The sequence below is a fragment of the Aureobasidium pullulans genome (assembly GCF_000721785.1).
Source record: "Aureobasidium pullulans EXF-150 unplaced genomic scaffold scaffold_23, whole genome shotgun sequence".
NCBI classification, from domain to species: Eukaryota; Fungi; Ascomycota; class Dothideomycetes; order Dothideales; family Saccotheciaceae; genus Aureobasidium; species Aureobasidium pullulans.
Window position 1 is genome coordinate 42,908 of NW_021941043.1, and position 23,478 is coordinate 66,385.

General features: G+C 50.8%; 12 protein-coding genes across 12 annotated transcripts; 6 read left to right on the forward strand and 6 right to left on the reverse strand.

The window, feature by feature from the left end:
* Positions 1 to 757: 757 nt before the first annotated feature.
* Positions 758 to 1,491, forward strand: M438DRAFT_280976 (uncharacterized protein; the record flags this gene model as incomplete). The annotated part of the gene is made up of 3 exons (XM_029901201.1): positions 758 to 934; positions 1,056 to 1,276; positions 1,344 to 1,491. The coding sequence occupies 3 exons, from the start codon at positions 758 to 760 to the stop codon at positions 1,489 to 1,491; spliced, it is 546 nt and encodes a 181-aa protein (XP_029756825.1).
* Positions 1,492 to 1,730: 239 nt separating this feature from the next.
* Positions 1,731 to 3,021, reverse strand: M438DRAFT_377256 (endo-1,4-beta-xylanase; the record flags this gene model as incomplete). Its single annotated transcript, XM_029908721.1, has 4 exons — positions 1,731 to 1,868; positions 1,940 to 2,406; positions 2,482 to 2,900; positions 2,957 to 3,021. The coding sequence occupies 4 exons, from the start codon at positions 3,019 to 3,021 to the stop codon at positions 1,731 to 1,733; spliced, it is 1,089 nt and encodes a 362-aa protein (XP_029756826.1).
* A 1,678-nt stretch (positions 3,022 to 4,699) lies between these two features.
* M438DRAFT_325638 (H+/oligopeptide symporter) lies at positions 4,700 to 7,071 on the reverse strand. Its single transcript, XM_029903098.1, has 2 exons — positions 6,177 to 7,071; positions 4,700 to 6,121 (listed from the first exon to the last, which is right to left on the reverse strand). Exons 1-2 carry the CDS (start codon positions 6,742 to 6,744, stop codon positions 4,830 to 4,832), a joined length of 1,860 nt encoding a protein of 619 aa, XP_029756827.1. The 5' UTR covers positions 6,745 to 7,071; the 3' UTR covers positions 4,700 to 4,829.
* A 1,323-nt stretch (positions 7,072 to 8,394) lies between these two features.
* M438DRAFT_104956 (uncharacterized protein) lies at positions 8,395 to 9,015 on the forward strand. The gene has a single exon (XM_029898665.1). The coding sequence runs from the start codon at positions 8,514 to 8,516 to the stop codon at positions 8,829 to 8,831; it is 318 nt and encodes a 105-aa protein (XP_029756828.1). The 5' UTR covers positions 8,395 to 8,513; the 3' UTR covers positions 8,832 to 9,015.
* Positions 9,016 to 9,345: 330 nt separating this feature from the next.
* Positions 9,346 to 11,390, reverse strand: M438DRAFT_325643 (feruloyl esteras-like protein B precursor; the record flags this gene model as incomplete). Its single annotated transcript, XM_029903099.1, has 3 exons — positions 9,346 to 10,648; positions 10,701 to 10,961; positions 11,014 to 11,390. Coding segments are annotated over 3 exons (1,786 nt in total), but the record flags the coding sequence as incomplete, so codon positions are not given.
* A 574-nt stretch (positions 11,391 to 11,964) lies between these two features.
* M438DRAFT_338618 (uncharacterized protein) lies at positions 11,965 to 12,300 on the reverse strand (the record flags this gene model as incomplete). Its single annotated transcript, XM_029904138.1, has 1 exon — positions 11,965 to 12,300. One exon carries the CDS (start codon positions 12,298 to 12,300, stop codon positions 11,965 to 11,967), a length of 336 nt encoding a protein of 111 aa, XP_029756830.1.
* Positions 12,301 to 12,621: 321 nt separating this feature from the next.
* M438DRAFT_237862 (alpha/beta-hydrolase) lies at positions 12,622 to 13,773 on the reverse strand (the record flags this gene model as incomplete). The annotated part of the gene is made up of 1 exon (XM_029899488.1): positions 12,622 to 13,773. A coding segment is annotated over one exon (1,152 nt), but the record flags the coding sequence as incomplete, so codon positions are not given.
* A 424-nt stretch (positions 13,774 to 14,197) lies between these two features.
* M438DRAFT_348590 (uncharacterized protein) lies at positions 14,198 to 15,863 on the forward strand. The gene is made up of 2 exons (XM_029906175.1): positions 14,198 to 15,254; positions 15,308 to 15,863. The coding sequence occupies exons 1-2, from the start codon at positions 14,217 to 14,219 to the stop codon at positions 15,761 to 15,763; spliced, it is 1,494 nt and encodes a 497-aa protein (XP_029756832.1). The 5' UTR covers positions 14,198 to 14,216; the 3' UTR covers positions 15,764 to 15,863.
* Positions 15,864 to 16,020: 157 nt separating this feature from the next.
* Positions 16,021 to 17,813, forward strand: M438DRAFT_325648 (protein arginine N-methyltransferase). Its single transcript, XM_029903100.1, has 5 exons — positions 16,021 to 16,183; positions 16,244 to 16,277; positions 16,351 to 16,460; positions 16,523 to 16,854; positions 16,911 to 17,813. Exons 1-5 carry the CDS (start codon positions 16,104 to 16,106, stop codon positions 17,387 to 17,389), a joined length of 1,035 nt encoding a protein of 344 aa, XP_029756833.1. The 5' UTR covers positions 16,021 to 16,103; the 3' UTR covers positions 17,390 to 17,813.
* Positions 17,797 to 20,295, forward strand: M438DRAFT_303716 (formyl-coenzyme A transferase). Its single transcript, XM_029902169.1, has 4 exons — positions 17,797 to 18,120; positions 18,564 to 18,976; positions 19,071 to 19,621; positions 19,696 to 20,295. The coding sequence occupies exons 1-4, from the start codon at positions 17,923 to 17,925 to the stop codon at positions 19,902 to 19,904; spliced, it is 1,371 nt and encodes a 456-aa protein (XP_029756834.1). The 5' UTR covers positions 17,797 to 17,922; the 3' UTR covers positions 19,905 to 20,295.
* Positions 20,296 to 20,659: 364 nt separating this feature from the next.
* On the reverse strand, positions 20,660 to 21,849 carry M438DRAFT_348591 (uncharacterized protein). The gene has a single exon (XM_029906176.1). The coding sequence runs from the start codon at positions 21,716 to 21,718 to the stop codon at positions 20,783 to 20,785; it is 936 nt and encodes a 311-aa protein (XP_029756835.1). The 5' UTR covers positions 21,719 to 21,849; the 3' UTR covers positions 20,660 to 20,782.
* Positions 21,850 to 22,351: 502 nt separating this feature from the next.
* On the forward strand, positions 22,352 to 23,382 carry M438DRAFT_368394 (uncharacterized protein; the record flags this gene model as incomplete). Its single annotated transcript, XM_029908042.1, has 4 exons — positions 22,352 to 22,440; positions 22,493 to 23,032; positions 23,094 to 23,208; positions 23,278 to 23,382. 4 exons carry the CDS (start codon positions 22,352 to 22,354, stop codon positions 23,380 to 23,382), a joined length of 849 nt encoding a protein of 282 aa, XP_029756836.1.
* Positions 23,383 to 23,478: the final 96 nt, after the last annotated feature.

Genomic DNA, 23,478 nt, shown 5'->3' on the forward strand with positions numbered 1-23,478 from the left:
ACCGACTTCCCTCTCACTTCCTCTCCAGCGTCCAAGGGGTCCGCCCAGGGCTCTTCCTTCCTTCCTGACTGCAGTCACAGACTTTCACCTCTCTGCCAAGCGCCATCAACAAAGTGTGATAAGATCTTCCATTGATGTCGCGAGTCTTATCGCAACCACTCGCTGCGCCCACGACCTGCCATGGGTCGAACAGGTTCAAGAAGGCGCGAGCAAAACCATGTTTCACTCTCCTCCAAGGCTTTGTATCTATCCTTGCATGTATACGCGTAGGTTTCCTGGGCATCTCAGGCTGCAAGATAAAGAAGATACGGTTTTCCGTATTGACGTGCTGCGACACACCGAATCCTCCGCAATCCATGTTGATACGGGGATACGGCAATACGGATGAGTACGTGAGCCCGCGTATACCAACTTCCAAGCCTTCACCGCAGCAATCAACAATCGCACTCATAGTGAGTTTTGCGACTTGAGAATTTATACATAAGTAGGTCGTTACAACAAATCTCTCCTTCTCTCATCCTCCATCTTCTGCTCCATCACAATCACACCGATCAAGAAACTCCTGCTTCCTTCTCTTTCGAACGACCATTCATCAACTTCAAACATCTTTTCTTCGATATCCTCTCAATTCAAGACAACGGCAACTCTTCGACCAATACTCAACTAGCACTTGCTCCGACACCAGCCTGCTGCAAGATCGATTCATACTAACCCACCACCACAACTCCTCGCAACCATGAACATCATCCGCACCGCCATGTCCAGCGCCTCTCGCTCCCTCGACCACCCCCTCTTCTCCACTTCGTTCAAGAACAAAATGCACTACATCCAAATCGCCCTTGTCACCACTGTGATCATCCTCACCGGCGTTCGCATCGCCCTGAAACCTTCTTTTCTTCCGGTCACTCGCTCCGACACCATGGCCATCGTAATGGTAAGTCACCCCATGTCCTCCTACCGCTACTCTCTCTCTCAGTACACCCTCTCCCCCTCTTTTCATTCTGCCCTCTACTTTAATCTTCATACGTGTTTCTGTGCTGACGTTACATGCTTAGGGCGTCAAAACCATCGTAGTAATCACCTACCAACTCCTCACAACACACATCTCCTCTCTCAAACGTTTCCGCAGCACAAAAGCCTACCTCATCCTCAATTCCCTCGAAGTGGTTTTCTGGCTCGCGGTCATGGTCTTGACAGGAATGGGCATGTCAAGGTATTGTCAAGGTTCCTACTGCGGCATCAGCGTTGTGATTCTCCTACTCGCATTGGTCATCATGTAAGTTCCTCCTTGTCTGCTGCTTTTTCTCTTGTGATGAACGTTACTGATTGGTGATCTCCGACAGGACATTTTCGTTCTGGACTGCCGTCGTCTCGAAGAAATTGCGACGAGAGGAAAAGTATGCTGTTGGTTCTTCTCTGCCTACCTATCAGAACCAGATGGAGGATTCGCCCACCAAGCCTGCTGCTGCATACACGACTTACCAAGTCTGAACGAACTGCACGACAACGCCGCAAGCGAAAGAGCTACGCGAAAGAGGATGAACGTTCAGGCAAAGGAAAAAGATGATTCCCCGATGACCTGATCCCAAAAGCCATGGGTTGATACACAAATGGCAGAAGACAACAATGACAGAAACGTGAATATTGACATAATGCAAATTGAACAACAAAATCTCTTATTCCCCATCCTTCTCTCGTTGTTGACGTGTCTTCCTATCTCTTCTTCCAGATCAAGTCTTGCGCCACGCCTGAATAGTCTTGAGGACAGAATAATAAGCCGGCTTCTTGTTAAACTGCTCATCCCAAAGCAACGCCGCACCTTCCGTCTTGAAAACACCGGGGATCCAAGAATACTTGTCAGAAACACCCTATCACACAAAAAAAAGTCAGCTTTCTTTTTACTCGTCCAGCATTGGAGATGGCAAGATCCCAAACTTACCCAAATGGTAATACCAACACACTTCTTGATGTTGATGCAAGATTGCACAACCCTAGCATAAGCATCCGCCTGCACCTTCAATTTCGCCTCGGTGACAGGGACGGTAAACCTCACATCCAACTCGGTATACGCGACCTCGACGCCCAAATCCGTAAACCCCTTCAACACCTTGGTCAAAGTATTTGTATCAGGAGTGACACCACCACCACTGCTCGCCGTAGCTTCAGAAGTCAAATGCGCCTGTAAACCCACACCGTCGATTTGTACGCCATAGGACTGGACGAGTTTCAGGATGCGCAAGGCGCCGAGGGTTTTGTTGTTGTTGTATTCGAGGTTGTAGTCGTTGTAGTAGAGTTTTGTGTGGGAGCCTGCGTATTTGGAAGCCAAGCGGAAGGTGATGGGTATGAAGGCTTCACCGATGGTGTTGTAGAAGACTGATTTTCTGTAGGTGCCGTCTTCTTCGAGTGCTGTGAATTTGCGTATATGTCAGTATACTGCAAAACTTATCTCTCTCTTGCAAATAGAGGGAGGGGTTTACTTACCTTCGTTAACAACATCCCAATGAGTGCATTTATTCTTGTACCGCCCAGCAAGTTTCTTGATATGATTCTCCATGATGGAAATCAAAGTCTTGTTGTCGAAATTGCCTTCGCTGACCCAGGCGGGCAACTGAGAATGCCAGACCAGAGTGTGGCATCTGACTTCCTTCTTGTACTTGTCTGCGAAATCGATAATGGCATCTGCTCCGGCAAAGGTAAAGTTGTCGCGGCTGGGCTCGGTGGACTCCCATTTCATGGCGTTTTCGGGTGTGATGGAGTTGAATTCGTTGCGGGCTTGGATGATGCCTTGTTCGATCGGGTCGTCGCGGATGGTCAAGGCTGTGCCGATGTATTGGCGTCCTTTGGAGGTCCAGGCTTGAGCGAGTCCTTGATCCTTGGAGGAAGAGGAAGAAGTGCTGTACCTGGATAAACATCAGCATCATACATAAGATGGGATCCGTCGCGACAAGTAATTTACTCGGTAGGGGTAGCAGCGCTGAGACCGATCAGGGCCAAAGCCGCAGTGATGCTGGGAAGGTGCATGTTGTCGTAAGCGGAGATGATCTTCGAACTACTTGTCGAAATACCGAAATGATCTGTTGATGCAGATCTCCAATATGCAGAGGGCAGAGGACCTTTTGTAATCTCCTGGGATAAACATATAGCCTTACAGACTCCTCATCTCCACGCCTCCCTCCCCTCCACCCAGATTATCCGTCCGCCAGCCGACTTCGCCATCGCATACCAGACACGATATTGCCGTCTCAAGAGGAGAGATTGCAGAATTCCAAGCCGGTTATACAAGTTCCAGACCTTCCTAAACCACATCACCCCCACAGACATGCATAGTGGATCGTGGGGATACATGTTTCCCCCTGGGGTAAATGAATTTCACCTCGCTAGTCAACCTTGATGAACATCTCATTCGCGGACTCGACCTTTCGTGGCGTACTTCATTATGAAACGAAGGCCGACTCGACTGCATTGCCAAGTAGGGTAAAGTCATGGATATATTCTTGCCCAGGAAAGCCAAGCCCGTACAGGCTGTAGCAAGCAACATCTGCTCGTGTATACCGGGCGGAAGGCTCAAAGAACCCGCGAGATGGAAAGCTTGACCGTGGTTCCACCGTGGACGACTGATGGTCGTGATCCCGGGACCATCTTTTGCAGAGTGTGGAAGAAGATCGCAAAAATGCGGCGAACCGAGGCACGTCGGGGGTCATCAAAACACGAGTAGGAGAAGACAGCATCCGGACTTATGCAGGAGTACAGCTGATGGCTTAGCTTGCTTCGTGCCGGCAAATTGAAACTGGAACATGTTGAATGAGGAATCCCAATGAGCCCTGAGTCGTCAGTAACCATGTGAAGACAATGATGAGACGTTGTCGCGACGCGTCTCGGTCGTGTGTAGATGCGGAGATGAAATTCGTAAGCTGCTTGGCTCGTTGCCATCGAATGCCATCATACGACAGGTCTGCGAGCCGTCTTTATCCTTGTCTGCGTTTTTAGAATCATTGAGATATCCTTCCAAGTAAGCAAGCAGGAATTGGTCGGGTCCAGTGCAAATTGACATCCGCGAGTGCTGGAAATGGGATCAATGATGAGCACATGAAATGGGGCAGTGAATGGTTTTTCGTTGTAGAATGCAAGTGGCAGTTGTTTGGGCACTCGTTCGACTCTGACAGGCAGTAACATTCGCGATCACTATCTTCGAACTCTAAGACACCTACCCCCATGTTCGACACCTGATCCGAACCAAGATCAAGTTCGTAGAGACAAAATCAAACATTGAACAGGGTGTGAGCTTCAACCAAAAGCTCCGCCATTGCCAAGCCGCACAGAATTCCGCGAGCAAAAAAACAGGAAGCCACGCCGTGAGCTCCGCTCTTCCCACACAAAGACTCAAAATAATTCACGAGTCACTAGAATGCCTTAGATGGTCGTGATGGATGATGATGGGCGGCAAAAGGGTAGAAGAAGAAACGAGGTCGTACCCGGGATCGAACTGGGATTACCGGAATCAGAATCCGATGTGCTAACCATTACACTATACAACCAATGGTTGTTGCCGATGTGGTCTAGAAACATATCAATTCTGCCAGACAAATTACAAGAGATGTCCTGCAAGCAGTGCAGCCACAAGCACTATTAGTCATTCTGAAGCTTCGAGGTTGGTTTGACATCACGGTAGCACGATAAGGAAGAGTAGGAAAAGAAGTTTGAAGTATAGAGATCAAAGCTCATTCGCTTTTTCATTAAGCATTCATCGCATCATATTATGCGTGAGAGGAATTGGGTGGGGGAATCTGAACTATGGGAAGCAAGCAACAACGACACATCAACTTTTTCTTTTAATGCAAGGTAGGGACCTTTTCGCCCTTCTTCTCATACTCGTAAACCTTGTCAGGGTCGGTGCCAATGACGGGGTTGTGCGAGTTGTGGCCATCCATCTCGGGGTCGTGGCCCTGCTGGGTGACGTGGTGGTCATCGCGTTGAGAAAGAGTGTACTCCTCCTTGTCGATGTGCTTGAATGTGAACCAGAAGATGACGGTGAGGATACCGCCGGCAATGGCGCAACCACCGAAGTCCCAGGTAAGGTAGGGGTCCTTGATGACTGCGGAACAGGCAAGACCAATAAGGTAGGCGATGGCGGTGGAGAAGAGGTTGATGGCGGAGACGAGACCTCTCATGTTGGGAGGAGCGCGAGAGTAGGCAATACCGTAGGCGGGGACGTTGATGAACAACTCGGAGATACCACCAATGGCGTAGGGAATGGCAACCCACCAAATGGTGATGGGAGCGACGAGGGAGACACCGTCGGCGTCAACACAAGTCTCGCTGGAACCGAACTTGCCGCAGGGACCAAGCTTGTAGGCGTAAGCGTTGAGGACAGTGTAACCAACACCACCGAGAGTGGAGAGAGCGAGACCAGTGGTCATACGAGCGACGGGACCGTATGAGATGTGGAACTTGCGGAGAAGAGGGTAAAGACCGTAGTTGAGAACGGGAGCCATCAAGATGATGGAGAGAGAATTGAAGTTGGAAATAACGTCGTTGGGAACACCGTTGGTGGTGAGCATAGTGGTGAGGTAAGAGGCAGCGGAACCGATACCGTTGTCGTTGAGGTACTGGATGGGGAAGAAGCAGAAGATACCAGTGGCCTGGAATGTGCGGCGGACATCCTCAACGAACTGGTCATCCCAGCAAGTTGCGTAACCAGTACCCTTGGCGGCGATGACTGAAGGCTTTGCAGGCTCCCAGAAACCGTGACGACCAATTCTCTTGATACCGCCAGCGCGGAAGCAGATGCTGAGGACCTTGAAGACGTTGGGAAGATCCGAACCACCGGGAGGGTGAAGGACGAGGCGCTTGCGGAGGTACCAGAGGAGAGCGGGAAGAGGGATGTAGAGAATGAGGGGAATGAGGAATGCCAACCACCAGCCAATGTACTTCTCGCAGTAGGCAGTGGCAACACCCATAAAACCACCGATGTTGATCAGGAGGTAGAACCAGAGCATGACGCGCTCAGTGGAGGCCTCGGGGTCAATGATGACTTTCTCGCCCTTCTTGGTAGTCACAACGACGGGAACAGTCTCGGGCATCTGGTCGAGAAGAAGAGGAGAAACATTGGGCTTGAAGATACCTGCAGCGAATATTAGTTTGATGGGAAAGTTAAGAATTTCAAGATGTGAGCTTACCAGATCCGACAGCAAGAAGGTAGACGGAGACGAAGAAGGGACCCTTGGCAGCACCGCTGGAAAGAAGGCCGGGGGCAGAAGCTCCAACCAGAAGAACGTGAGCAATACCGAAGAGAAGGACACCCCAGCAAATGAGCTTGAAGCGGCCAGTCTTGGCGTCGGCGAGGTAACCGAAGACCAGGGGAAGAGCGTAACACAGAAGTGAGAATGACTGTGAAACGGCGTTGGCCTTCACAGTTCCCATGCCGAGAGCACCGGCGGTCTGCTGGGTACCAGAAGGAGGGGCACCGTATCCGTTACCGCCGACGGGAAGGGGACGGTTGACGAAGTTGCTGAACAAAGGCTGGCAACCATAGTAGGAGGCACGCTCACAGAACTCGACAACGCAAATGAGGTAGGCGATGGTGGGAAGAGAACCGGGGACGCGGCGGAGAGTCTTGCGCTCTTCCTCTGTGGGCTTGCCCTCGTAGTCCTCGGTTGTGAGACCAGGGGCGTGAGCAGGCTCAGAACCCGAAGTGTAGGGGTGCTTCTCGTCGATGGAGCGCTCCGGTGTTATTTGGTCGGCCATGATGGATGTGTGTGTCGATGGGAAACGGCTGATCAAAGACGAGCGCAACAAGGGGATAGCTCGTTCTCATATATCACTTCACTGCAACCCCCCGGGGGACCCTTCACTCGAGCACTGACCTAGCAGGCGAGAGCCGGGTGCTACAACATGGACGGAAGATAAGGCTAAGATCATCAGAGGATCCGAGGTAGGGTTGCAAGAGGCAATTCTGCGACCTTTCTGCAAAAGGCAGGTCAACAAAATCGGCGCCGTTCGAGCCTCGCTGCTCTTTCGCCGCCGGAAAATAGCTACATGTCGGTCGAGCACGGAGGGTTCCTGGTCGTCGCTCACCTGCCGCAAAAAGCTAGTACGTGTTGAGACAAGTCCAGACAAGTCCACCCCAAGCTTTCGCCAAAGTCTGGTGGTCCTGTGATAAGCAAAAGTAAAGACCTCGCCAAAGCAAGCCATTTTCTTGAATTACAGCTTGGTTGAGCTTATCACGCAATTTTGCCATGCAATTGGCTTTGGCCCTTGGGGTTTTGTTTATTAGCAAGACACGAGACTCGTCGCACACGACCCGCCTAAACGCATTGCGACCGTTCGGCGCAAAGCGACGCCTTCACATCGCCCTGCGCATTCCAAGGCTCTTTTGCAATATAACGATTCATGGATGAGACTCGGCAAATGCCTCTGTCGCGAGTACCAAGTCAGAAAAGGTTTGGAACAAATCACCACAGCAAGGACCACGGCGGATGGATGTGGAAATGTCGCGTGCGCGCCAAAAGATAACCGACCTGAAGCACGCGATCTCGACGATGTCGAGGAAAAGGGAAACCGCTTGTCAAGGAAACTCTTTTTCCCAAATCATCGCGGAGAAGAACGTGGAGTATCCAATCGGCGCCCTCGCCGCATCTGCCGCGCTATCTTGCCGCCAAGCTCGCCAAGCTGCTGGGAATAAGCTATCTCTTCTGACTCGTCAAAATTAGCCCACGTTATTGATCCTTGGTGCGCCTCATCCTGCAGACTCCTTCCTTGTTGCTTCGAGAATGGCTTGTTTGATATGCATAACAGCAAGAAGAACCGCGGCAGGAACGGAAGGGAAGGGGAGCGTTTGCTTGGTCTGACGGCTTGATTCGCTTGTGGGAGAAGCTTATCATCGCCACCTGCAATCCTTCGACGAGTCTATTGGGAGATCATCACCGGCACAAGAAAGTACAGGGTGACTTTGCCGCTATCATGCAACGGACAGACCGTAATCCACCAGTCCGCATCAGGTTTGTGGTCAGCGATATGCTAGCGAAATCACTTCGACCAACCGTTCTTCGATGTAACCTCTCTATCACTTGCTCAAATGGCACTCCATCCACGACCCGCTCACACCTGATTTTGGTGTATCAAGAACCAATCTTGTACAACGATTCCATTCCTCGGAATCCGGAAACCGCGGGATGCCTTGTCGAGATGAGTTCGCACATGCACCCGAAAGCAGTTGGTAGACAGATAACAGCCATCAAATCATGCGAACCATCAAGCGACATCACGCTTGAATAATGCTGACCTTTTGCATCATACCTCAGGATTCTCGGATGATCGCTCCGTCCAAACTTCCTGCCCGTCTTTCAAATCATGAACCAACGTGATGTTGCAGGAACACGAGTCAATCCACTGTCACGAGATTGCTGATGGAATCGCTGCGATTACTCGCGTGCTTCCGCCCTGACACCGCGCGTAAACCCCCTCTCAGCACCCAAACACTCCTCCAGGAGTGAGGACAAGCGATAGGGAAGCCTATGTCTACCACAGACGACGTGTGCTGTGCTCTCTTGCTTTCAGCTCCTCTTCTACAGCTAACGCCTGGTGTCTGCAGCGTTGTTTCCCCTCAGTCGCGTGCGCGTAGCACGTCCATCCTCCTCCTCCGCAATCCTACTGCATATCTACCTTCCTCTTTGAGCAGCACCTCCACCTTTCCCCGTCGACACGATGAAGAAAGCTTATGTCGACATCAAAAATCGGCATCTGAGCGAATCCCGAGACATCGAGATTTGCACAAACGTCATTGCTATCGTTGTTGCTATGAACTTCGAAACCTCCTCTTTTCACGATACTAGCTTTTGGTTATAATTGATAGGTCAGGTAGGGACATCGCTATCACGGTCTTTATATACGTCATGGCGATTTTGAATTTTCATCACCGTATTGACGGGTTTCTTCCTGCCATGGAAAATATTCATCTCGCATTACATCCATGGTCAAGCCTAAGGTCAAAGAGCAAATCTATCCGCAATATCGCATATTCCTAGTCCACCGCATCGCTCATTTAACAATTATACTTGCATATCCTGCCAGATTTTGCCAGTAGTGATGGCCCGAACGGCCGAAAGTCGTGGGTTGCTAGAAATGGTTGGATGAGAGGAACACCCTGTGCGTTGCTTGTGACGACAATATCTCCTCGGCAGCACAAACTTGTATCGGTAATGGGATGCTTTGGTGTTGATTAGAGAGGTATTGTGAGTTAGTTGTGTGGTATTTGAGATGGGATGATGGCTAGGAACTTGCTAAGGGCAGATGGGGGTTTTCTCTTGTTTGACGTGGTGCACGACTGAAAGATCAGGTTGCAAAATTGTCACTCTTGATTGAAACCAACTCGACCAGCACACCAGTGCATTGGGAATCTCTGATCTGGTCATGCACCCGAAATGGGCTCAGGCTTTTTCCATCTCCTTGGTTTCCCTCATACCGATATACAACATCACTACCGAGTACTTCCCGACCACTTCTCAGTACACGGGCATCTTGAAAGCATCAAACTCCACCTCCCAAGTCTCCAAACCCTTGCTGTCGAACCTACACTCCACACTCCCATTACCACTCTTACTCCAAGATGGTCTCAAAGGCCAAGCACACACTTGCTCATTTTCTCCCTTCCTATCTCCTTGCAAGACCGTCGCGTTCAAAGTCTGCGGCACGATCCCCTTTTCCACCCACTCAATCATGACCTGCAGATTAGTTTGTGGGAATGGGTGATTGGGCTGATAAGCATTCAATCCACAATGCCCGGCTCCGGGGATGAGAAAAAGTCTATACCAGTCATTGAGCGCTGCGTTGGAGGCGTTGAAGGATAGATGAGGATACATGATCTCCCGCACCGAATCGCGATAATGTACCGAACTTCCAGTGGGGATGGAAAAATCAGATTCGCCATGATAGTGTAAGATTTTGCCGCCGGAAGAGTGGAAAGAGGAAAGGTCTGGCCATGTGGTGTGGAGAGTGGATTCGTACATTTGCCAGCCTTTGTACATCCATTGTTTTAGCGTGTCGTAGGTGACATTATCCAGATTTGCAAAAGAAGTTGCGTTGACCAAGTCCAAGAAGGGTAAGACGAACTGTGCGGCGAAATCGCTGGGCCAGAGGGTGAATGAGGATGTGTTGGTGTCGTATTGGGTGAATGCGTCTGCGAAGATGGAGGCGGGTTGGTAGGATAGATAGGCCTGTTTGCCGTGAGAGTCGCGCAGGCCTTGGATAATGGTATCAGCCACCTGCACCGCCTTTGCCGTGACAGTGCCATTTTGCGCTGGCCAAGCAGGATGAGGTGGGAATCCCATATACACAGGAGAAGCAGCGCATGAGTATGGTGTTCCGATCAAGCTACTGGTGTTGAAACGCAATTTGCACAGATCGGTACGGGCGACCACGCCATCGGTTTTTCCATCTAACGGGTCGCAAGCGGCGATTGTTTCGTTGAGTATCTTTTCCATCTCGCAAGGAGGAGGATAGTAGTCTAGAGTTTGCTCTACAATGTCGGAGTATGCGTGTTGGACTTGTTGGAAAGCGAAGCGGAAAGCAGGGGCACCGACGACGGCGCCATCGAATTGATCTCCGTAGCGTTGGATCTGGCTCCAGCCATCGCGACCACCTTCTGAACAACCTGTGGAGTGTCAGTGGTCACTTCCTGCAGACAAATGTGTATTCTTGCTGACCTTGGTAGTAAGCGTATAGTTTGTCGTCCTTGGTCATGTTGAAGAAGCCCTTGGTAAACTCCTTACCCAGCACCGTCATCTCATGGATAGCTTGAAATCCAAACATGTTCAAGTTGTGAAAGTTCGCGGTGCCATTGGCGAGAAGGAAGACACTGCTGAATTGGGTAGACAAGCTGCCAAATCCGGCATCAGTGGTACCAGCAGCGGCACCGTAGATGATGCCTCCAGGAAGCGAGCCAGATAAGCCATCGCCAGAAGAGACTATCCAGGCGTCAGTAAATTGATCAACAGCAGCGATTCGTACCGAACATACTGAGGTAACCACCACCACCCGTAGACAAAAAGCGATCCTTGAAGTTATCGGGCGAAGGCAGCCAATAGACCAACCTCACTTTATCACCCTCAATTCCATCGTGAGAGTAAGAGAAGCTGATATTGCAGTAATCAAAAGTGGAATCCGGAAACATGACATTACCGCTGGCATTGGCGGCGTAAACTGGATTGGCAGTCACGGATGCATTGTCAATGGTAATGCCTTGATAGAAGTTTGCAGCAGGTAAAGCGGCGACTGCATAAGCTGAAGTGCAAACATCTTCAAGAGATGACGCTTGAGCGACAGCCACACAGACTGCTGCAGTCGAGATAGTCCAGAAGGGCGAATGCATGATGTTGATGCATTGGCAAGACATTGGTGGATGAGTGTCTCATTTGTAGTTTGTAGTCTGGAAGTTCTGAACATCCCCACAATGGAAGAGTTGTGGATCGTCGCATGGTTTTCTTCAGTAGAATCGATTTTGCAAAGACGCTTGACGTCGGTGTGTGCTAAAGTATTCAAAAATGGCGGGGTTGGTGTATACCTGGTGACAAGTGGGGAAGCGGGGAGTACCTGAAGATCTCGAATAATTGTCTCTACTATAGGTCAAGAACGACACGTGCCATTTTGCATCGGGTGAAAGTCAAGATGAATCGATACAATAATAAGAAACGATCGGGGCCAGTGGGGAGAGCGACGGGAAACTAGGTTCGTGATAACACGGAGTTCCTTGGCTATTCAGAAAATCGACCACATTTCACCGCCCCTCCCTCATCTTCTGCATAAGAGCAGCGGACTCGGCGGCGAACTTACACTTTTCGCGAATGTTGGGCCCGTATTTGTAGAACAAGAACTACACGGTCCAAAAGTCAGCAGAGCCCCTCATTTCTGTAACGCGTTACCACAAGGAGGAAGCAAAAGAGAAATCACTCACCGGCATAGGCAGACACATCAGTGCCAAAAACGCTGGTATACAGCTTGCCAGTGTATACCAAGGTTTGCATACATATCACTCGTGAACAGCGGAAACGCCATTCCGAACAAACTTCTCAAGACCGAGTTCGCAGCGAGAGCGGAGTCAGCAAATTTCCAAGGTCTGATCAATGCAGTGCTAAACACACCCACAGACTGCACAGGACCAGATGCAATCTCCGCTCTTGTCTTGTAGAGTTCACCCGGGTTGGCCTTTTCGAGGGCGCGCGCCCGCTTGCGGAGGAGGACAGGCGCATAGGTTTCTGGAATGAGCAGAGATCCTGCGATCCAGGGAACGCCGGTGAAGATGGCCATGATACCTTCGACCCAACGCCAGCCAATGGTCTCACCTGCGAAACCGATGTTTCTATCCGGGTTCCGGGGCTGGCGAAGGAGATGGCCAATAACGTCGTCTTGATGCCGCAATATTCAATAATGCCCATGTTGCAGGATGCTGAAGTCAAGGCAACCAGATGTTCGGAAAGGGGGGGAGTGTTGCGATAGAAATGAAAGGCTAGATTTATGCTATACATCATCAGGGAAGAAGATCTAATTAACAAGGGTACTCATTCTTCTTCCTTCACCAGCAACACCGCCAATAGTGGCTTCTTCAGTGGCGCTTCCACCTTGTTTGGCGAATACTCGTCGTAGGTGGTTCGTGGCATTGAGGTAATGCTGCTTGACACCAGGGGTAGGTTTTAACGGATTGGGAGCCTTATCCCAACCATGAGGTACACCTTCAATCATCTTGTAGTGGACAGTCTTGTTGATGCCCTTTCCAGTAAGACGATCGCGGAACTTTTCACCCTCAGCGAGGAGCATGTCCCACTGGCATGTGTGCATGATGATGTCTTGAGGAAGAGCTTCGGCAAGGAGATTCGTAGGAGCAATGCCGGGAGAAAGATAGGGCGAGTCCAGAGGGATAGTATCCGGAGGATGCAGGTATGATTCATCAAACAGGTTAGTGAAGATGGCAGGGAGATCTTGATCTGTGCGGACCGAAGTGTTGCGGCGTTCTTCGCGGGTCTGGGTGTAGTCGCAGGAGGGGTACCAGGGGACGATGGCGCAGAGAGAGACGGACTGGACGGTTTCGCATTGCTTGACCGACATTTGCTGTTTCTGCAGGCTTGCCAGAGTGGGAGCAACGGTATGACTGCGACTGCGGACGATGCGGTCGACACTGAGACTGGAAGAGCTGGGATCCTGTGCGCGAGGAAGACTGAGAAGAGACGACGAGGCACCGTTGTTTGTCTCGACTCTACTGAATTCGCTTTGGTGGTCGTACAGGCGGAGAGGGACGGTGAAGGCCATGTTGGCGCCGGAGCTGAAGCCGGAAAGCGCAATCTTATTCTCGTCGATGCCAAGTTCGTCTGCGTTGTTGGCCATGTACAGCACAGCATCTACACCGTCCTCGACAGCGGTAGGGAAGGGATTCTCGGGAGCCAGGCGGTAGTCGACACTGACGACGACAGCAGCGCATTCGTCGACGACGGTTCCACACCAACGAGCATCATCACTAGGGCTGCCCAGAGTGAAACCTCCACCGTGGAAGTTGATGACACAAGGGTATTTCTTCTGGCTAAAGTCCATACGGCGATGCTTCTCGTAATCCTTGGGCACATAGAAGTGCAATTCGAATGAGCCAGGCTTGGAACTAACAGTCGCCTTGATGGATCGCTTGAAGGACGGTTTTGGCGGGTGAGGAGGTGCCATGCGGTGGAGCAGCATTCCAATTCCCATGAGGAAGCGCCACATCTGGGCCTGCATGTGTAAGATCCATCTTGGTCTTCCCGGTCCCGTCGTGCCTGTCGTCTTTTGCGAAGCGGTCGAGAGTTTGGGAGATAACGGCGGTTGGGCAGGAGAAGGTGAGCGAGGAGGGGACGATTGCGGTGGAGGAGTCTTGTTCCCGTCAGCAAAGTCGTGCCTTTCGGTCTTTTGCGCGGCCGTCACGGCGATGGATGGTCGGTCAGGCATCTTTTGCTGGGAGAAGGGAAGTTTGTTGACAGGCGTTCTTGAATTGAGGAATTGATGGCGCGCGCTGACGTAGGCGACGCTCCAAGTGTGGCGCGGGAAATGGGACCAAGCCCAGAAGGTGAGAAGGTCCCTTTGTGGCGTTGACCCTTTCGACGTGTGGCGGTGCCTTCCCGCGGCAGGTGCGATGATGCGTGGTGCAGCCGTCATGCGACAAGAACTGCCTCTTATGCTGCAACTGCCCCCATTGAACCGTCGATATGTCGACTGGCCATGATCCTGCATCTCTGGCCAATGCGACATCACCTGATATTGCCCCAGCGAATACGCTCCCATCTGTCGACTCAACTCAACCACCTTCTCTAGTCGCTTCCTCAACGGATGCGCCGGCGACCACAGCTCCCTCAATCAATGCTCCGCCGTATGACACGACTGCTAGACTTGGAATCAGGTCTTTCTCTCCAGCTATTGAAGAAATCCTGAAACGCTTACCTCAAAACTCGCTTTCCGCTGTTCATGGTACACAAGAGTGGGAAGCTGCGAGAAACGCCGTCTTGAAGAACATGACCATTTCGACTACATTAGACGACTCGCATGTGGATGACTCTGCCTTGAGAATAGTAAAAGAGGAGCAAATGGATACTGACATGGACGTTACGACCCCCGTCGTTAGAGGTGGACGAGGAAGAACCCGCGGCGGACGCCCTCGTGGTAGCCGTGGAAGGGGCAGAGGCAGAGGTGCCTTGACTGGAGATGTCATGACACCTTCATCAGCAGCTATGGCCACACCAACATCTACAGGTCGAGGCCGTGGAAGGGGAAGAGGGGGTAGACCGAGAGGGAGAGGTGGCAGAGGTGGAAGGAAACCATTGGCTGAAGGCATCAAAATTCATGAAGTCAGCTCTGACAGCGATGATGATGTTATTGACGATGCCGAAAACACCCCTCTGGCGACAACTTCTCGATCTGGCCGCGCAATCACAAAACCCACCACTTTCGTACCCGTCATACCCTCACCCACATCTGGCGTCAAACGCAAGCGCAATTGGGGACGTAGAAATCCGGAATTGGCAGTCTGCAAGGCCTGTCTTCGACCGCATAGTCCAGCCACCAACATGATAGTATTTTGTGATGGCTGTAACACTCCTTACCACCGCTATTGCCATTATCCCCCCATCAGTCAGGAGGTTGTAGATGTTCCCGACATGGAATGGTTTTGTTCGGACTGTACCGTTCGACCACCACCAGAGGTTGACATTGACTCGTTTGTGTCAGGTGGAGAATTGACAGAAGAGCAGGTGTGTTTGTGTTGTAGTGATATGATGAGAGAAACACAAGCTGACCGTTACAGAAACGAGAAGTCTTTACTTTACTACCATCACATACGCTGGTAGAGCTATTGCTACGGGCAGACAGATCACATCCAGAGCTGGCATTGTTCCCGCCTGGAGCATACCGAACACCTCTGCCTACCACACTCTCAGCATTGCTTGATCCTCCCAAACCTGCAGTTGAGCCTCTACCACCAAACCCGCCTGAGCCTCCCTCAGATGAATCCGAGCATGCATACTATCCATTACCAGTGCGACCAGATGATGATGTGGATGAAGGCTATAATGAGCTTGATAACCCCACGGCGAATTATCCAAGACCCGGTCAAGGATTGGGAGCTACACTTCCTGCCGAGGAGACACATCTGGATTGGCTGGTTGATGACAATGAAGAAGTCTACAGCCATTTCCAACCTGCCGACAGAATTGGTGACATGGATGCAACCATGGCAGGTGCAGAGGAGATGGTCAACTGAATCTGATTGAAGGAGAGCTATACTATTCTTTGCTGTATATATTCATTACCTATCACAAGATGAGTTTGCAAGAAAGAGAAGACGAAGCGGTGCCAAGAAGTCCAGACTTGAAGTTGGTGGGTGAAACAGGGTCTTGCAGGGTTTTGAGGAAGTCGCGGCGTTTTCTTCTCTCAAGTCCGAGCGCTTGGACGTTTATCGTCGAAGCTTCTGCTTTGATGAAAAAGAGTTGAAAGCATGAGCCCGTCGACTTTTCCTGCATCCGCCCTTTGTTTTCACTCGCTTCCACGCCCTGCCCATCACATATTCTCATCCATACCGAGTCGCCGAGAAACATCCAATCATGGCCAACAACGCAACCGCACCGCAAACCGGCGACCGCCTGGCCGGCCTCGCTCACTCTGAGCAGCACTACTTCAACAGGTAAACTCACCATTCTCTACTTGACCAGACTGAAGGGCGCAAGACTGACAAGATGCGCAGCTACAACCACCACGGAATCCACGAGGAGATGCTCGTACGTTACGCCGCAGTCCAAGGACTCATTCCAAAGAAAGAGCGTGTGAATTGACAAGACTCGACTGTTTTAGAAAGATGATGTGCGCACTCGCAGCTACCGCGATGCCATCTACCAGAACCGCCACCTCTTCAAGGACAAGGTCGTCCTCGATGTCGGCTGTGGTACCAGCATCCTGTCCATGTGCGCATCCTCCCACCTCCATCCTCGTCCACGATTTCACCCATACTGAGACAATCCCACAGGTTCGCCGCAAAGGCCGGCGCCAAGCACGTCATTGGTGTTGACATGTCGACCATCATCGACAAGGCAAAGGAGATCGTCGAGGTTAACGGCTTGAGCGACAAGATCACTCTTCTCCAGGGCAAGATGGAGGAGGTTGTTCTTCCCTTCCCCGAGGTCGACATCATCATCTCCGAGTGGATGGGCTACTTCTTGCTGTACGAGAGCATGCTGGACACTGTCCTGTGGGCTCGTGACCGTTACCTCAAGAAGGGCGGTCTCATCTTCCCCGACAAGGCCACCATCTTTGTCGCCGGTATCGAGGACGGTGACTACAAGGAGGAGAAGATCAACTGTGAGTTTTGACCCGTCTCTCCACTTTGCACCATCAGCAACTGACTCAATCCACAGTCTGGGACAACGTCTGGGGCTTCAACTACGCTCCTCTCAAGCGCACCGCTCTCACCGAGCCCCTCGTCGATACCGTCGACCTTAAGGCTGTCGTCACCGACCCCGCTCCTCTCATCACTCTCGACCTCTACACCTGCAAGGTCGCCGATCTCGCCTTCCACCTTCCCTACTCCCTCCCCGTCCGCCGCACCGACTACGTCCACGCTCTGATCGCCTGGTTCGACATTGAGTTCTCCGCCTGCCACAAGCCCGTCAAGTTCAGCACCGGCCCCCACACAAAGTACACCCACTGGAAGCAAACCGTCTTCTACCTCGACGACAACCTCACCGTCGAGGCCGGCGAGAAGCTCAACGGTACCCTGCTCTGCAAGCCGAACGACCGCAACAGAAGAGATTTGGACGTCGAGATTGAGTATGCGCTCGAGGCCAACGAGCAAGGTCGCGAGGCCAAGGGCAAGTGCACCTACGTCATGTGCTAACCGCACTTTGACACCGTTGGTCACTGCTGCTCAATCGTCATTTGTTTATTTTTCTATCGTTCATGGAGCTCAGAGTTGAAGGAAGGGGAAGGGGGTCATAAAAAGTACGAGCATGGGGGGGTTGCTTTTTTTCCATATTTTCGCTGTCTTGCATGGGAAAGGTGTTACGGGAAAGGGAGGAGAATCTACATAACGTCGAATGACTACCATCTCTTGAAACTCCAAACACAAATCTCAATGTTGAGACCATCATCTTTTGTGATTAGAAAAAGAATGCATTAATGAAATAAGGTGCCAGTAGAAATAACCAGCAGGTCAACTCCGACATCTGTCATCCGGGCCTCGGTCCCGCATAGAAAATCATCGGGAAACTCGGCCCCGAAGGCTGAAAGCTCCTGACTTTCTCCACATCGAACATCCCGCTTTACCAGCAACCACACTTCCCTGCATCTTTTTTGTTCTTGCACTTCTACACTTTCTTGAATCTCGTATCTCCTTTTTCTCACAATCGGGTTTTGCCAATTGCTTATACCATGGCTGCGTTTATATCTTCACGGGGAGCATTGTCGCTTGTGAGACCGGTGATTTTTAGGCGATGGTATTGTAGAGGTCTGGCTACGGTGGCTGGAGGTGGAGGTGAAGGTGGAATTGGAAGTGGAAGTGGAGGTGAAGATGGAAAGTTACCGTTGAAAGGGATTAAAGTGTTGGATATGACTAGGGTGTTGGCTGGTGTGAGTGATTCCTTTTTTTTCTTCTTGTTTTGTTTTTTGTTTGTCTTGGAGGAGATGAGGAAGAGGGGGATATCCTGGCGGCTGGAGTTGTAGGGGTGAAGTATTTCAAGATGAAGGAAGACGGAGGGGCTGAGAAGAGAGGAAAAGTCGAGGAAAGAGCTCGGGAAGTCAGGTGGTAGGAACAATACTTCTCAGCAGCCTAAGTACAGAAGTCCTTCTCTCCATCATCGTTTTCGGGAGCGGTGAGCAAGACAGGGAAAGGGGAAAAACATCCACAAGAAATCAAAAAGCCAGCGCGATCGCATCGGAAGCAGCAAGCACATTCTCAAACTGGGAAACCCCATCAAACGTCCCCATTGGGCACAACACATCGCATCTCTTCACCACATCTACACAAAACCTTCAAGTTCGAACCCAAGAGGACTGACAAAGAACACAAACAGCCATACTGCACACAGATTCTCGGCGATCTAGGCGCAGAAGTCATCAAAATCGAACACCCCACCCGCGGCGACGATACCAGAGCCTGGGGCCCACCATACGCCAAACACATCAAAGGTACAGAAGCACAGAAATCAGCACCTGGCGAATCAGCATACTTTCTCTCCGTCAACCGTAACAAGAAATCTTTGGCTTTGTCTTTTCAATCCCCTGAAGGAGTAAAGATATTGCATAAACTGGCTGAAGAATGCGATGTTCTGGTTGAGAATTATCTACCTGGTGCATTGGGGAAGTATGGGATGGATTACAAAACGCTGAGTAAAGTCAATCCGAAGTTGATTTATGCGTCTATCACTGGCTATGGACAGACTGGGCCATATTCTAATCGCGCTGGTTATGATGTTATGGTCGAAGCGTAAGTTCTACCTCTTTCCTTGCTTCCCCCCAACCTCTTCATCTCTTTCCCTCACTCACGACGACCATGGTACTGATTTGACGTTCGTCAACAGCGAAATGGGCCTCATGCACATCACAGGCACCCGCGACGGTCCACCAAGCAAAGTAGGCGTCGCAGTGACCGACCTGACAACCGGCCTCTACACTTCCAACTCCATCCTCGCATCTCTGATTTCCCGCGGCATAACAGGCAAAGGCCAACACATCGATGTCGCACTATCCGACTGCCAAGTCGCCACCCTCTCCAACCTTGCCTCCTCCCACTTGATCTCCGGAAACCCCGACAGCGGTAGATGGGGCACCGCTCACCCCTCCATCGTCCCCTACAAAGGCTTCGAAACGGCAGATGGCAGTGTAATGCTGGGAGGCGGCAATGACAGATTATTCGGCGTCTTGTGCGATCGTCTGCAAAAGCCGGAATGGAAGGCAGATCCCAAATTCATCACCAATGCGCAAAGAGTGGCGAATAGAGATTTGTTGGAGGAATTGATAACCACGATTACAAAGACAAAGACTACGCAGGAGTGGTTGGAGGTTTTGGAGGGCAGTGGGATGCCTTATGCCGCCGTCAATGATATCGAAGGGACCATGAAGCATGAACATGGTATGAGCACCCTACTATTCTCTCTCACATTACTTCTTATCCTCACACTAACACACCAATCTTCCCCAAAACAGTCCTAGCTCGAAACATGGTCCACGAAATCGACCACCCGACCTGCGGACCCATCAAACTAGTAAACACGCCCGTCAAATTTTCGGAATCCGCGCCATCGATCAGAACAGCGCCGCCGACTTTGGGCCAACATACGCGGGAAGTGTTGATGCAATTGGGGTATTCGGAGAAGCAGGTTGAGGAGTTTAGCGACAGCGGTGTGGTCGCTTAGGGAGAAAGGGGTGGTGGGGGCAAGGATGATGGATGGGGATATAGGTGTGGAGAGAGGTTTTGGAGAAGATGTGGACATATATGTTGGTATTGGTGAATTTCTTTTCCAAGGGTGGGTTTTTGGTGACACTTGTACGTGCTGGCGGGTGAGCAGCGGAAAGACTTTTGGCCTTTGCATGTACATGATTCGAACACCAATGTAGCTGGAAATTGGTCTTTGGAATAGTGGTCTTGGGTTTGTATCGCGCTTTCTGGGTTTAGGTGATGTGTATGCGACTGCCAAAAACTACCTACATTATTTTTGTGCTCATTGGTCTTCAGACAAGTGGGAGAGCATCTGTGCTGGAGCAAGGAGGTCTTTGGAAGGTGGGAAATATAATTATCTGTGGCGGTCTTGTCGTCTGTGATCTTCAAGTGATTCACTCGAGATGTGAAGGCGAATGTGCCTATGGTGCATTCTGACGGGATATATCAGCTATTTGATTGCAGAAATGTCCATTCCGCTTGCATTAATTAACAAGCAAGCAGCCTATCATCCACGGCCTGGATCCAAGGACGACCATCTCGAGTTCTCGATGTGGGGGAGGTATTTGCAGTCGATTGGGTGGAGACAGTATTGGCCATTGCTCGTTAACGAGTGAGAGAGTCACTCGCGCCTGGAGAAGTCGAGGAAAACGCCTCAAGCAAGAGAGCCGGGTGTTTTTGGCTGTCTTATCACTTGTGTACCTCGATGTATCCATTCAGGAAAGTGAAAATCTTGTTTCCATGATGAATTAATGACGGCATGTATCAGCTATATGGTACAGTGCCGATTGCATTAGTTGAAAAAGCAAGACTTTTTCCTCCTTTCGTGTGTCCGTCATCATCCTCAACTCGCCTTCAGTGTTCAGCAGCATCTTTCTTCACATCCTCCTTCGCTCTTTCCTCGGCCGCCTTTCTTTCCAGGTATCGCGCATGGCTTTCTTCCGACACCTGATCGCCGGGCCATGGTGCTTCTCCGCGCGCCTTTCTCTCGGCAGCCATCCTGACCCGATAATTCCTGTTGCTTTCCGCAACAGCAGCCCGTTTTTTTGCGTTCTTCTTCGCGTGCTCTGCGCGTTCTGTCTCTAGACGTTCTTGGTAGCCAGGCTTGTTGTGTTCCCAGAACATGGAATCTTTTGCGGGCATTTCCATCTTCTTTCCGATGCAGGTGAAGGCGACTCCATCGCCTTTGATGTAGATGGGCAGTGGTTCCATCTCCAGCGGTAACGATGCATCCTTTCCATGTCCCTGATCTCCATTCCACCATGTCGTTGCAGATTGAACGGTTGCTTTGATGGTAGACGAGACCCAAGATGCCGGAGGTCCACACTCCTCGAGCGTAGCCCAACGCCAATACTTGATACTCTGTCCAGCCGGCAACTGACCTTCAAAAGTACATCCAGTCTCGAAACCAGCGATGTTGGAGATCAGCATCATGTCGAACCCATCCTTGATCTTCTCAGGATAACCATTGAATTGGATGTTGGTGAGAACAGTCTTTCCAGGTTCCAGCAAGGTTTTAGGTGTTGTTGGAGGACCAAACTCGTAAAGGCGACACACGTAGGAGCCTGTTTGCGATTCACCAGTGTCGCGGTTTGTGAAGAAAATCCCGATGTTTTCGAGTGCGCGATTGTGTTGGAGGAAGGTGCCTTCTTCGCAGATGAGAATAGGAGCTCTTGCGTGGAGAGTGATGGCGAGAGCGAGGTTGAAGCGTGTTGCGCCGGATAGATCGAATTTGGTCTGGTCACCTCGGAGCTCAGCAGTGAGGTACGGTTCGGGTCTTGTTGATTGCATTGTTGTGATGGATTGATGATGGGGCGATGCCACGATGATTTGATGCAGACACAGGCCGATGAGAGTGAGATTCGTGATGGATTTTGGCTGTTGGTGATGGTCGTAATGATAAACTTGGGATCGAACGAATATTGGTCATGAGGCAAGTGAGGGTTGGAGCAGGATCAATGGTCACAGTGAAACAGGCACCCGCCAAGCCACAGACGGACGCAAGCCAAAAGATCAGTATTTGTCTGTAGTCACACCTGCACGTGACATTGAATCAAGAAACAATCATGTCAGTCTCCAGGAAATGGACAACACTCAATTGTCACGGCCCAAAGGCAGGCACGAGGCTGATGTCTTAGCTTCCATTTGTTCCAAGTATCGGCTTTCACGTGACTTCCTAACGTGGACATTCGTCATTGGGATGTTACAGCTGCTCGAGCCTTCCCTGACACAGGTATCGATGCTTTCACGACTTGTAGTACAGGGCTGTAGTGGCAGCCTTGTTCTACTATGGCAAGATTCAGAACATGAAACAGCGTAGTGCATCTGAAAGGACAACCTTCATAAAGAACCTGCACTCCCCGACTCCTTTTCATTCTCAGACTCAATTCTTCCACATCTCACACAACCACACAGAACCAAACCATGATCATCAACAATCTCCTTAACGTACTCCAGTTTGTGGTTCTCACACCACTCTGTTCCATCGTCAAAGCTTCTCCCATCCAGGATGAGTAAGCATACATCTTGGTGTTCAGGTCCAAGGGAACTAACATATTGTTCTAGGCACAACCGTTTGCGTACTGGTAACACCACTGGTGGCAAATCGCCTTTCGCACGCGCGTATCCGATGTACGAAGGTTGGACTCACTTGCAGCAGGCCTCGTTGCAGGACGCTTTCGATCACGCACTTTTCATGGCTGCGAACGTTCTGGCCTACCCTCATCGTGACGAGATCTATCCTATCTACTTCCAGGGAGATGAGGATTACGAAAAAGTCATGGATGTTTTCCGTGAGATCGTGGGCAGGGAACCTGGAGACATCCACGGCGCTGCAATCTTCAAGAACATCCTCATCGACGGGTTGGACCGTAAAAAAAGCTGTCAGAATGATCCCAACAACGTTCTGGTCGCTGCGCTTCTCCCTGGCAGGGTAGACAGAACAATCGCAAACATCGTTTGTTGCGAAAAGTGCTGGAATTATCCACACATGGAGGATGGGATCGACTGTGACGATCTGGGCACAACAGTGTCCGTGAAGATGTCAAGCCTGGGAGGTGTCATACTCCACGAGCTCGTCCACTTCGACCCTATGTGTGTCCCTTCGTGAGTACCCTACACCACTGAAATCGACAAATACACAGTTCGCTGATCAGATACAACACAGCATCGGCCAGCAAACCGAAGACATTGCTTGGGGCCCTCTCAGCGTTCGCAAGCTCAGACAGAATGAACCGGAAAAGGCTTGCCTCAATGCGGACAACTACAAGTGGTATGCTCAGGTAAGATATCTCATTTCACAAAATCACAAAATACTCTCAGCTCAATTTACTAACCATTCGGAATTTCAGCATCTCTGGTGGACCGTGAATTGCGACAGGAAATTCTCAGGTCCTCGCGGTTCAATCGACACCTACGAACCTTGGTGCGGTATCCAAGGCTGCCAGATCCAATAACGAATTTCGATCAAGAGAGGCAAAGGATGCTGTAACCTTTGCCTCTATGACTTTTATGACATCTCCACTCTTAACACTGGCAGGTGCCAGGTTTAT